At 42.4% G+C, this 14,040-nt stretch overlaps 1 protein-coding gene across 1 annotated transcript; it reads right to left on the bottom strand.

Moving 5' to 3' along the window:
• Positions 1-615: 615 nt before the first annotated feature.
• On the bottom strand, positions 616-13,325 carry afg2b (AFG2 AAA ATPase homolog B; the record flags this gene model as incomplete). The annotated part of the gene is made up of 12 exons (XM_080729903.1): positions 13,253-13,325; positions 11,953-12,296; positions 11,155-11,466; positions 10,459-10,644; positions 9,402-9,689; positions 8,759-8,944; positions 7,366-7,524; positions 6,684-6,893; positions 6,028-6,249; positions 5,149-5,283; positions 3,685-3,810; positions 616-753 (listed from the first exon to the last, which is right to left on the bottom strand). Exons 2-12 carry the CDS (start codon positions 12,235-12,237, stop codon positions 616-618), a joined length of 2,247 nt encoding a protein of 748 aa, XP_080586029.1. The 5' UTR covers positions 12,238-12,296; positions 13,253-13,325.
• Between the last annotated feature and the right edge of the window lie 715 nt (positions 13,326-14,040).

The following is a 14,040-nucleotide window of genomic DNA, read 5'->3' as shown; positions in this document are numbered from 1 at the left end:
GTATGTTAATACAATATACTAACAACTATGGTGGTTTTAGAGGGACTACCAGCTCTTCTATTGAGATGTGGTCAGGTAGGACCACTACTGGTTGTCAAGTGATATTGCTCGTAGGTCAAAGTGCATTTTATCCTCTGCCCTAAGGGCTTTCTGTTATTTCTCAACAGTAAATATAATAGTTAACAGTGACATTCTTTAGTGCATTATTTACTCCCTCTGGGGGGTCCCTGCCTGGACCCCCATGTTGAGAACCACTTTACCAGACCAGGTTGTGGTTGTAAGGCACATACAGAACTGCACATGCACAAGTTACTTGATGTATTGAAATCCAGTGCCCTCTTGTGGTCATATTCTAAAACTGACAAACCGGTGGCGCTTCTTGGAATTCGTGACTAATCATGTCAAATAAAAATAAAACCCTGAATGTATAGAATAATAAAGCCCAACACAGCACTTTTAATGGATTTGATTAACTGCAAATAACCTGAGATCAAACAAGCAACACGTTTTGTTTTGTTCACATTGTTTTAATTCCACATTTAATTCCACATTGACTCAAATCCAAATGAGAACGTTTAAATGATAATAAATAAATATAATGATTATTGCCAGTGGTCACCTCAGTGGTGTTTGGTACATTTGGATCTGTTGTACAGTGAGAGAGGGCCTCATGCTGTTGAGAGATTTGAGAAAGTATTGGTGTTTAATAGTTGAAGCCTCCATGCTCTCTTCTTGCAGGGTCAATAGAGCAGCCTGAAAAAAAGACAAAAGGAAAACAGTGTTACAAGTAAACATATCAACAACATTCAAATTTTTAAGCCATTCACTCTATGCCATGTTAACCCATTTAGACCTGGAACCCCTATAAGTAACAATACCTTTCAATCCGGGAATCCCTTTTGGGATAGTTGTTGCTATGTACACATTGGCCAAGCTTTGATGGACGCTTAAAGGATGATTTCACCACTTTTCAACCTATCTTCATATAATTGGTCCTCACTAATGTTCATGATAAAATAGCACAGTTTTTTCCTACTTGCTCTGTAGTGGCGTTTCCATAAACTTATTCGAATTAGGGAAGCGAATTATCAGAAATGCGCTTTAAGACAAAGCGAATTTAGCCCGTTTCCATTAAACTGGTGAAATGCGATTCTTGGGAGATCCTGCCTGGGTCCGTCTAACCGACGTGCTGTAAACACTTCCCGCGGGCTTGCACACAGTGCACACGCATCCCGACCCAGAGCCTGTCGCGACGCACCGCCGCGGAGAAAGTGCCGGCGGGAGCACAGAGCAAGCGTCCCCGAGCCGAAGCGGCCGCCCCTCCGCCCGGTTGAGTCCTCCGGGCAGACTGCATCCTGATCCTGCAGCGTCACAGATGCGAGCTGCTGTGCTGCTGTGCCTGTGAGCTTGTACGGCCACTTTTTCCACGCGCAACACGGTGTGATGACGAAGGGTCACTCCGTGTGTAACAACCAGGGCAGGACATTCACGGCGGCCACGACGGCCATGGCCGTCGTTGCCCCTCTCTTTGGCCGTGTGCCCCTCGAAAAATGACATGCCCAAACGGCCACAGTGGCCGTGGTGCCCCGGCGCCCACAGCAGTCCGTTAACTTCATTTCACCGTTTTCCATCTGCGCGATTTTCCAGTCATTACGGTGACAGCAGTGCCTGATTGGTTGAGCTGCTTATATGACCAGTAGTAGATTCGATTTATGCTCGTAGCAGCCGCCGGAGTCCCGCGACACAGTGTTTATACAACACAAAAGCATCACCGGGCTAAACGGGAGTTAAATCTAACGCAGCCTGTTGAATAAATCCGGATGTGCCAACGAATGCCTTCAAACGGAGCTCTGCTGCTAGTCTGTCTGTATTTCACGACAATGTGCATTAATGTCACACTGTCATTGGCTGCACCTGTGTGCTGTGCTAGTTAGTTTTGATAATATGAGACGCCAGCTTTCCAGTTGCTCACTGCATGGACGGACACATATTTGTCTCCCGTTGTGTCCAAGCAAGAGAGTGAAAGTTTTTCTCTCTCTCTCTTTCTTTTTTTTTCAAGCCGCTGCCTGCTGTGAGTGCCGTGCCGTCAACACAAAACGAGCTGTATATCCAATGTGCTCTGTGTTGCTAAAGCTCCCCTTTAAATCACATGTTTGTGCAAGAAAGAAAAGATTGTAAATCCGTTGATCCAAATGAAGACTGAGACTGTACAGCAGCAGCTCTGCAATGAAGCGCAAAGTAGGCTACGCTGTTACGTGTAAAATAATAGGGTGAAGTCAGATAAATTGGGACACTTTTTGGAAGCGCAAAGTATAGGGTGAAGTCAGGTAAAATGGTCTGCTTTTTGGTAATTGGCCTAGGAAACTAAGAAAAAGCAATGTGTGATACTGAATTAGTTTTTTATGATTAATAAGGACTGTTGTCAACATGTTTAAGTTAAATTTATGTAATAAAATAAATTAGTTTTGATCCTACAGCTTTTGAAAAACAGCCTAAATAGGGCTAAAGTGGTTCATGTATATAATAATATTATAATTTATATATACAAAGTAACTAGTAACTAAAGGTTATTCAAAATTACAATAACAAATTAAGTACAATACTTAATTAAATGTACTTAGTTACTTAGCTGCACATGGAAAAACATAAATAAACAGCTTTTTGATATTTATTTAATTGAAAGGTATTACATTTGCCTAATTAAAAATTTAATCTTCCTTAATGTTTAAGCTAAATTAATTATGACTGGCGTGGACTTAAAATCATTGTTTTAATTGATGGCCTTCCTGCCCTGGCACTTGGCCTTTGTGCCCTCAAAAATTTGACAACACTAAAGGCCAACTGGCCTTGCCCCTAAAATGACGAAATTCCAGGCCTGGTAACAACCGCTTTGTTTTGTGGGATAACGCTATACAATGGACGTTAATTAAGCGGCGGGGGAAAGTGTTATAAGAGGACGATATGGACCAGAACGTCATATTTTATGTATTGTCTGACCCGTTTCCATTCACTTAAGCGCATTTAGTTTATTCGATTAACCCTCAAAATCCTCCTCCTCCAAGCGGATAATTTATTTTGCGGATAATGAAAGTTTATTCGAATTTTGAAGTGTTTCCATAAAAAGATTTTGCGATTAAGCCGTTAATGCGCAAAAAGTAGCTTTATGGAAACGCCACTTGTGTCTCTTAGGAGGGCTGTGGGCAGTTCAGAAACCTGTTTACCAGTGACATCATCGATGGGGAATCAGAGCTTTCTCTTCCTGAAAAGTTACCATGCTATAATGGAAGCCATTGTTCTTGCGATAATAAAAATCTCAATATCTTTTTGAAAAATATTGTTAAAAGAAATCTGGCTAACAATGATGTCACTGGTAGACAGATTTTGGAACTGCCAACAGCCCTCCTGAGAGACACAGACAGAGTAGAAAAGAAAATTGTGCTATTTTATCTTGAAAATTTGTGAGGACCCAATAAATGAAGATAAAAGATTATATGAAGATGAAAAGTGGCGAAGTCGTCCTTTAATGAAATTAATCCGTAGAAACAGCACCACTCACTTCACACTGGGTGGGATTTTTGAATACATATTTGAAGTTTTTCAGAAAACTCAGGTCAGCATTTAGAAGGCGTTTTTAGAATGGGCCTCGGGTCTAAAAGGGTAACATTATGTTTTGCAGCACATTACCTCTTTGCACAGGTTCTCCAGATCAGCTCCAGAGTAAAGCTCAGTCTGATCGGCCAGCTGTTCCAGACAGACATCTGCATCCAGAGGCATGGTCTCTGTGCACACCTTCAACACGGCCAGGCGAGCCTGAGGAAGCACAAACACAAACATTCAAGGGTTAAAGCCAAAAAAAAAATGATCCCAAGACGGAAATTTATTTTCAGACCATGTCCCAATATGTGAAACATGGCGCGTGCAGCGCACACCAATATTTGGGGTGTTTCCCTGAAGTTCTGAACTGCCTTCACGGAATGTGTGTGTGCCAATCCATGCTTCATTTTATAGAAGTATCTTCTGAAGTTCTGTTGTTTTGAAATTATTACTGCTTTTTAGTTTGGAGATCATTTAGCATCTTGATTACTTTTTCACGCTGTGGACATCGCTACACCTCCCCCTTATATATTTGTATTTTTTGCGGATCTGCACTGATCTCAGAAATAGGCAAATAGCCCCTATGGAATCCTCAAGACTGAAATCAGTCCCTAGGACTGAGAAGTGAGAACTTAACCCCCACGCATTATCTCTTATGTTATTCAATTTGAAGGAGACAAACCAAGAGAGTCAAAGTGTAGAGGGGCCAAGAGGTTTGAACAATGACCCACTGTGGTTTTGTGGTTTAAAACAACAACAACGCTGTGTTCATACTTATTATATACAATTGTCCGTGGAACTATGGAAATGTGCATTGATTTGAATTACCACTCACCAAAGGAGCTTGTCTGGAGGCTCATACATTATTATACGTGTGGGTATTTTATAGATACTGTACTTGACCAGAGCCAGGCCTACTCTGGGCCATGCAAGTCAGGAACAATGCAAGTTAGGAATACACGCCCCATCCATTGTGCAATATTCCTGTTATCTGATGTACTTGTACCTTTCAACGCCACGTGCATCGCCCTTTTCTTCGTGCCGCCGCTTTTGTTCGCTTCCTTCACTATAACCACGGCTCTTTCTGTTCCATTGCACACTCTGCCACTTACTGTATATTTGCAATGCGGCACAAAAAAAAACGAAGCTCGGCCAATCAGTTAAGACGAAGGGTGGGGTTTAGCCAGTGGGGTACTGCCTAAGCAGCAAACATGATGCAAAACTTCACCCATCCGTGAAGCTGACAGCTCAGGTTGGCCAAAAAGGGAAGCTGATGCACACACAGATACGCGGCGCATCCTCAGCAGACCCTGGTAGATATACGTGTTTTTCCGGTTCGCGGAAACCGTTGTTCCATTGCACGGAAGACACATACATCAAGTTTGAGGCCGTTTTGGTTGAACGATGCCGACAACGAGTTATGGGGAAGAAACATACAGACACGAATTCACAAAACCTATGTGCGTGTATGTGTGTCTCTACAACATTGTCACATCTTGAGATTTAAAAAGAGAAATAGCATCATAATTCAAACACACTGGATGCATGATTTACCTGTTGATCAGGTGGCGGGACATAGATGATGTGGTCTAGTCTCCCAGGCCTGAGGAGGGCGCTGTCTAAGGAGTCTGGTCGGTTAGTGGCAGCTACTATCATCACGTCTTTGTTGCATACATCAAGGTACTCCAACTGGCAGCAAAAATGATGCATGTATGTTAAAAGAAACTCAAGCCTTATCATACTTTGTCGTACAACAAGGTACAAATTAAACATGAGTCAAGAACATAAGTCTTTACATGGTATGAGATTATATTATGGTTGAGAAAATATTATGTGATTTTAACTCATGATTAAAACAAAGATCTACAATCTCGCAAGCACGGCACCGATGCTGTGAGCTTGTAGATCTGCTTTTTTCAATAGTTATAATAGCATAACATAAAGGTTATTAAAGTAATAATGCGTTAAAATGAACATGTTTTCCCTCTATCACAGGGGTCTTCAACAGGGAGTCCAGGACCCCTAGGGGGTCCTCAGAGTTGATACAGGGGGTCCTCCAAATCTTTGAGTGATAGAAACCTTTTTCTCCTTTTTTTATATTGACCATTTGAACCCTATAGCGTCCATATTCTGAGAAGAGAATTTTAGCCAAAAATAGCAGAGCTTATAGATTGGCTATTTTCGGCAAAGAAGTTTGGTGTAGAGGGGAACAAGAGCAGACTAAGTACAGAGCGAAAGGTCAAGTTTATGACGGTTCAAGTGGTTAAATATCTGAAAACAAATTGACATAAATCCAGAATACACTGATGATCTTGCTGTCAAACAATAAAACTATATGGAATCTATGAAAAGGTTGTGGGGGTCCCTGCTTCATCTCTCTCTCTCAACAAAGGGGTCCTTCGCCTGAAAACATTGAAGACCCCTGCTATATACCTGTTTTTCCACATGGCACTCCTCTGCCCCCTCAGCTTGGAGAACCTTCCCCGTGCCTCTCCTCTCCAGGGTTTTGAGACCGACCCCGTCCAACTCATTTAGAAGCACGGAGAGCAGCCGGGTCTGCACGCTGTGACACGTCTGGCTGTCTGAGCCAATCAGAGAGTCGATCTCATCCAGGAACAAGATGCACGGAGTGCAGGCCCTCGCCTGGCGGAACAGCTGCTCGCATAGAGAGAAACAAGACAGACGGACGGACGGACAGACAGACAGACAGACAGACAGACATAGGCCTTTATGTTGGGAAAGTAAATAAATGGAGGGCATTCATGAGGTATTCTCAATAACAGTGGTGTAAAGTAACTAAGGAGATTTACATTGTTACACATTGTGATCTTGAAGATCTGCTATTTGAAAACGTGTGAAATGGGACCTTCTGCACAAAGAGTACTTCCTACTTTGGGTACTTTAAGTGCATTCTTCCAATATTTTTGTACTATTTACTCATGTGAATTTTGAATTCCTTTTTACTTGTAACAGAGTAATTTCTACATTGCAGTATTGATACTTTTACTTAAAAGTAAAACATGCAAGTGCTTTTTCCACCACTGTTCATGAGGGTATTCTCAACAACAGCAAGATGACGTTTGTTGTACCTGAGCCAGAGCCTTCTCTGAGTCTCCTACGTAAGGGGAGTAGAGGTCAGCCCCGCTGACAGACAGGAAGGCACAGTGGGAAGAGGCCGCTGCCGCCCTGACCAGGGTGGTCTTGGCACAGCCTGGGGGTCCGTACAGCAGCACTCCCCTGGGCCGCCTCAGGCCCAGGCGGACGAACGCCTCCGGATACTTCATCGGCCACTCGATACTCTTGATGGAAGGAGAAGACGTCATTGTGTTTACATGTGGTCGTTGATACAGAGGTGCAAATGTTGCATCAAAAGAGAACAATATCTGTGGCACTTCAGGAGACCACCCAAATAAAGAATACTGGAGCACTCGACTGGTCTTCTACACGTTCTTTATCGCTGTCACCCCTGCAATAAAGAACGTGCAGACCAGTCGAGTGCTCTAGTTACTCTAGTATTCTTTATTTGGGTAGACTCCTGAAGTGCCCAGATATTGTTCTCTTTGATGCATTTGTCCCTGTTGAGCACCGATGAGCCATTCTACAAACTGCTGGCTGAAGCACACAGATATCTCCTTACCTGTAAGCTGTAACAAATATTGCACTTTGGCTTCCATTGTTAAATACTTTTGGAAATTGCACACACACAAAAGGCTTGTGTTTAGGTCTTTGTGTAATCCAAATAGCATGCTACAGTTTATGGCTCTTAGGTACCTGTATGAGTTTGAGTTTGACATCGTCTAGACCTCCTATCTGCTCCCAAGAGATCGGCACAAGTTCGGTTCTCCCAAGGCTGCTCCTGAGGCACGAGGGACGTACGGTCTTCAAAGCATCCTCAAAGTGCTTCATGTTTACCGTCTGCGGTCTTGAAATCTGAAACAAGCAGGGAAAACAACAACAATGTGAAAAACATTTGTTAATTAAACCATTTGGTTATTTGTCTAAAATCGAATGTCAATGATTGTAATGGACCTAAAATCAATGGCCAAAAGTCACTGAATCTCAGTCTGAGTGCTTTCTTGCCATTCTGAAATTGTAAACATTCACTGCATTCCCGTTTGGAAACTCAGATCACTGCACTCTGGGAGCACCCAGGGTTCACACCAGACACCAGCTGAAGATTTGTCAGGCTGAAAATGTGATTTTGGCTTGTTTGACGACACACAGACTGTCAATGTATGATATTGTTACAAGTACATTTAGGTCATACTATATTACAAAACCACCGTACTATATTACAAAACCATGGGGTGGCATAGCTCAGGGGTAGAGAAACCGTTAATAGAGCACGAAGGGTTCCCGAAGGGTTCCCAGTTCAAATCCGGGCTCCCCCTGAGTTAATGTCGAAGAGTCCTTGAGCAAGACTCTGAACCCCTAATTGCTCCCGGTGAATAGGTTGGTGCCTTGCATGGTTTCCTCCGCCACCGGTGTATGAATGTGTGTGTGAATGGGTGAATGTAATGCACAATCTATGTAAAGTGCCTTGGATAAAAGCGCTATATAAATGCACCATTTACCATTTACCGTATTTGATACATTACACACTATCTTACAAAAATGCAATCAGTCCAAATAATTGCATATGTGACTGACCTGCTGCATCTGAGTCCCACTACTTGCAGCTGACTGTATTGTTTCATGTGTCATCAGATGAGCACCAACTAGTAACTACTGAATTATTGCGACCGTCAGGTCGCAAGTTACTATGAAAAGTTCCACCGGCTGTCTGTCCGCCACATCACACTTTTAGTTTTGGCCCTACTCTTATCTCCGGCATCCATTTCAAACTTTGCGCACACACTCCTTGGCTGGCAAACCACAACCTCCGCCCCCGATTTTCTCACATGCCCCTCTTCTAGCGCCACCATGAGGTTGCTTTTTGCAGACAACATTATGCGACCTGACGGTCACTTATCTCCCGATTAGGGAGACTTACTGGTATTGTTTATGCATGAGTACATATCACTCTGTCTGAAAATGACATAATATAGACTTTTACACTCTGTCTCCACAAGGGGAATGTGTTCACCAGTGTGTGATGAAAATACAGCTCGACCGAGCACACATACATTTGCCTTGTTTTATGTTGTACCGTAGTTTAACTTACCTGTGAGCTGTGGCGCACCGCATGCATGGCAGCTTCCCTGCACAAGGCACTGAGGTCTGCTCCCACATAGCCTGTGGTCCTCTTTGCCAGGTCTGCCATATCTACGCTGGGACACAAGGGCATCCTCTGGCATAGAACAGAGAGGATAGCCTTCCTCTGCTGCAAGGTTGGAGCGCCTATGATGACCTAAAGAAAAGACTTACTACCATTAAGACCTGAAACGCATGATTACTTTATGGTTTAAAATAGCAGATATACAAGCTCGAGCTTGTAGATTTGCTATTTTCTTTTATCTATAAAATGTGTGTATTCAAGTCTTTGAATAAATTGACCCGATTGGCTAAAAATAGTGGAAATATCCGATCTACAAGCTCACTAATGCATTGTGAGCTGGTAGATCTGCTATTTCCACTATCAGTGTTCTTTTTCAAGTATAAAGTTGTCAAATATGTCAGTAATTTCTTTGTATATTTAGGTTATGTGACATATCTGCCATGTGCAACTTCAAAGCCTAAAAGCCGAACAGAAATGTAATTGTCAATGACAAAAACACAATTAAATTGTTAATCGCAATTATTTGAGTGACAATTAATCGTCATGTAAAATGTCATAATCGTGACAGCCCTAGATCCACTCCATATACCTCTCTGTCAAATCTTCCAGGCCTGCGTAACGCTGGGTCCAAGCTGTCAGGCTGGTTGGTGGCTCCGACAATGAGGAAGCCATCAGATGGGTTCATCCCGTCCATGAGGGTGAGGAGCTGTGCGACCAGACGGTTCTCCGGTGCCGACGACGAGCCCGATCTCCTTGGACACAGCGAGTCCAACTCGTCCAGGAACAGAACACACGGGCCCTCTTCTGCTGCGGACCGTGCACTCTCAAACACCGCCCGCAATCTCTCCTCACTCTCGCCCGGCCGTGACCCCACCACCTAAAGAAAAAACAACGTTAACGAACGTCTACTGCTCTGGTTTAAAGAGAAGGTTGCAAAGAAGGCCTTTCTAGATAAGACAGTGGTTCTCAAAGTAGATTTCAGGGACTCTCTAGGTTCCTTTATGGGGGTCTAAATTGACCCTTACAAGTCTTTACCTTTGACAGCGTACTGTACAAATGTTCTATTTGTACACTGTCAAAGTTAATTTCAAAGTTTGAGAACTACAGAGATAAGATATTGTTCTCATAAAGGTCAACAGCAGAAAGCGGATTCAATAAAAACATAATTACAATAATTAAATAAAAAGGATCCATACATTATAAGTAAAGCTCATTATGTTACATTTTACAACATTGATTTCCCTTGGTAAAACAAACAAATAAAATACATACATTAATTTTCACTGCTGCGCATTTACACAGGCAGGTGGAGTTTGGAGGGGAGGTATACGTATACTGTTTGAATCGGAACAGACTTTTATTCAGGTTCCATGTAAACAGTTGGGTATGAATCTCTGTTCAGAATGAGTAATAAATATTGTCCACAGGGGTGTCGCACCAAATTCTGGGCCCTGGGTGCTTTAATTATTGAGAAAATAGCAGATATACAAGCCTTGTAGATCTGCTATTTTTGAAAAATCGTGAAAATCTACAAGCTCTGCTATTTTTCATTAGCTAAAGTATCAAATAATTAAGGCCTAACCCTCCACCTTGGGCCCTAGTAACCCAGTCCCACTCCCCCCCCACCCCCTTGACATTATTATTACCTCAGGTCCTTTGACTACCACCAGGCTGGCTCCCACCTCCCCCACCACGCTGTGGACTAACAGGGTCTTCCCCACACCCGGAGGCCCGACCAGCAGCACCCCTCTGGGGCAGGACAACCCCAGAGAGGTTAGAGTAGCTGGATAGAGGAGTGGAACCTGGAGCATTTCTCTCAGCGATGACCTCACCTAAAACAATCATCAAATAAGAAAACAGGTTACACACAACACAAACTTAACATGTTGGCTGGTGCACGTCACGAATGTCTTGTTTAGCTAGAGCCCGACTGATGCTGCCAGATTTTCTTGATTTTGGAGGGCCATAGCATAGACCCCCGATTACTGATGTTCATTGTTGAACAATGTTTTGTCAAAAAGTGCAAAATCTTTGAGAACAATTAATTGAAATCTATTGTATTTAACCACTTAAGCCCTATTCTTATATCTGATTAATAAGCTCACAACGTACTACAGTATGGATGTGTTGTGTGCTTGTAGATCAGTAGTTCTTCTATTAAAAAAAAAGTTTGATAGCCTAATAACATGCCCAAAAGAGGGACAGCATTTTGAAAGTGGTTAAGAATCGGAACACATTGACTGCATAATTGAAGATGCTGATGTCATAAAAAGAAAATCTGATATATATCGGTCGGGCTCTAATTTTAACTTTTTTTTTTTTTTTTTACTTCAGCTACTGACCTCGTCCAGTCCCCCCAACGGAACGCAGGGTTGGCTCCGTAGTCGACCCTTGTAGTGCCTCAGAGTGTGAGTGCCAACGATCTCCACACCGGTCTTGGGGGTGATCAATCCAGCATCTTCAGTGTCTGGGTTCATTCTTTCCACAATCACGTATTTGACCTCCGTATCAAAACCCCCAACATCCATCACGTAGTCCTTGTGAACGTACAGACCTTTCAGCAGATCTTTCACCAGTTCGTGAACAAAGTGTCTGGGTGCGTTTTTCCTGAACTTGGCACTCCGTAGAACCACGGTCACCCCGACGCTCTTCACCTAGGGGTGGGCGATATGGAAAAAAATACAATATCACCATATTTTATTCACAAATTTGATCACAATTATTTTTCATGTTGGTTATTTTTTAAGTTACTTAACAGTACAACAACCACCTACAAGGTAACAAAAACTAAAAGAAAAAGATCATTTTGGGAGGTTTAAATTTAGCCTTAATAGTACGTAACTCTGACAGTATACAAATGAAACCAAATGGACCCTGGGGAACATCTGGTTTCATTTGTATACTGTCAGAGTTAAGGGGAGACCTTGACATTGTTAAGTTTGAGAACTACTGATTTATACCAAGATGCAGGTTTAAATGGATTCTGCAATGAATCTCTGTATTAACAATTCAACAGGATTTTAGGGCTCCCTCACTGTATCACGATATATACAATATCCTGAAAAGGCATATCGTGGAGACATTCGACATTGTATCGTCTCAACGATATTTATCACCATATCGCCCACCCCTATTTTCACCTTGGGGCAGGTTACAGGCGTCAGCTGGCTGGGGTTCAGGGTGTGCAGTGTGGGAGGGTGAGGGTCCACGACGAGGCTGGGTGATAAGCATGTCCAGTTGATCTGAAGGAAGCCCTCGGCCAGGTCCACTCTGGGCCAGGCGGTGCACAGACAGGAGCCCCCAGGGACAGACACCAGCACAGGGGAGCCCAGGTTCAGTCCCAGTGTTGACATCAAGCCTGGGCCCATCCTGCACCTCTGGGTTCCTCTGTCTGCTGCATCCACTGCCAACACTCTGAGAGACATCCTCTCAGGAATGATGACAATATAACCAAGACTCTAGTCTACACAAAGTCAATCCCAGGCTGTGCACAGAGACAGACAGACAGACAGACAGACAGACAGACAGACAGACAGACAGACAGACAGACAGAGAGAGAGAGAGAGAGTGAGAGTGAGAGACCTACTGCACAATGCACATACAGTATGAAACAGCTGCTACCTTTAAATGCATTTTTGAGAAAAAATAATGGTGCTATACCCTGTAGCTATAAAGCTATAAAGCTTTATACCCTGTATTTAAAATGTCACAATGTGACACATAGCTCTGTTTACACAATGCTGTACCCCCTGCAACTGTATATATGTTCCCCATTTTCAACTGTTTTTTTATTTTTATTTGTGACACTTGCTATGGCAATGTAAACGTATGTTTTCTCTAGCCATAAATCATAACTCTTGTAGAGTGCTTTTATTTTGGGACGTTTTAACGTCCCAATATATAAGAGCACTATTAGTGCATAGAGTATAGATTTATGATTTATGGCTTGTTTCTCATGCCGATAAAGCTCATTGAATTGAATTGACACACACACACACACACACACACACACACACACACACACACACACACACACACACACACACACACACGTCTCACAAACACACACACACACACACACACACACACACACACACACACACACACACACACGTGAGTAAACAATCGAGAATAGAATAACAACAACATCTTTAAAGTCTTTGACGATTCATCATCTGATGTGAAAATTGTCAGTACATTTTGTGTCAAATTAAACCATTTCTATTCCATCAGGTTAGACTGTACTCTGTACTGTAAGTTAACGACAGTCAGTAACATATGCGGCTGAAAACATCTCATAATGTAGCCTTGGATCAAGAAGACGATCTGTATTTAATCGATTCTGACATTTGCATAGATCCGAAAGTAAAAGTCGCTCAGACTGTATAAAATACATCATAGTCTTGAACCTAGGCTAGTAAGAATGTAACGTTGACTTACCGGTGAACATTTGAAATAAAGCATTCAATCTGTGGACCAAAACTGTAAAATGAACTACACTGATGACAGAAACATTACCACTGTACACAACACAACAAGCCATGTGGTGTAAGGAAAGAAGATGGCCAACCGAAACGTTGTCCTGTCTCTTTTAGGACAACTAGCATGCGATATAAATCTTAACTCCATTTTACCTTTGTCACTATACTACAAAACAAAAATACATTTGAATAACCCTTTTGTTAATAACACAATCAAACTTGGATTAAATCAGTACATTATTAAAAAGAATGCCTCACACGGGGTTTGTTTACAGTTGTCCAGCCATAACACCACAGTGGTGGCTCTATCCTGCAGCGCCATCTCGCGGCGGTTGCCAAGCAAGCAGCGGTAACTACCAAGGCGTAAAGTGAAAGAAAATGCTCTGCCGTTATTTGAAATTCAGCCTCGTCTGCTAGACCATTTAAATATGATATGGAGTCAAAACAATACAAACATTAAATAAAAACATTACAGCCAATAAGCCGCCTCAAAACTCAAAATGTATTAAATAAAGGTGTGCAGCTGGAGTAACCTCGTGTACAAGGAAGGAAATGTAACTTTATTTTTTCCATTATTCATTCTCACTTGTATTTTATTTTATTATTATTATTATTATTATTATTAATGTAAAGTAGAGAGTAAACATATTTTAGATGGCATTAAGTTCCGCACTTCTATTGTGGTCACGAGTCAAATGGAATCACGTGTCCCTCCTCTATTTATAGTTAAATAGAGCTCTGATATCG

The sequence above is a fragment of the Nannobrachium achirus genome (assembly GCF_963921795.1).
Source record: "Nannobrachium achirus genome assembly, chromosome: 7".
NCBI classification, from domain to species: domain Eukaryota; kingdom Metazoa; phylum Chordata; class Actinopteri; order Myctophiformes; family Myctophidae; genus Nannobrachium; species Nannobrachium achirus.
Note: the sequence above shows the minus strand (reverse complement) of the source record. Positions and strands in the feature narration are given on the sequence as shown.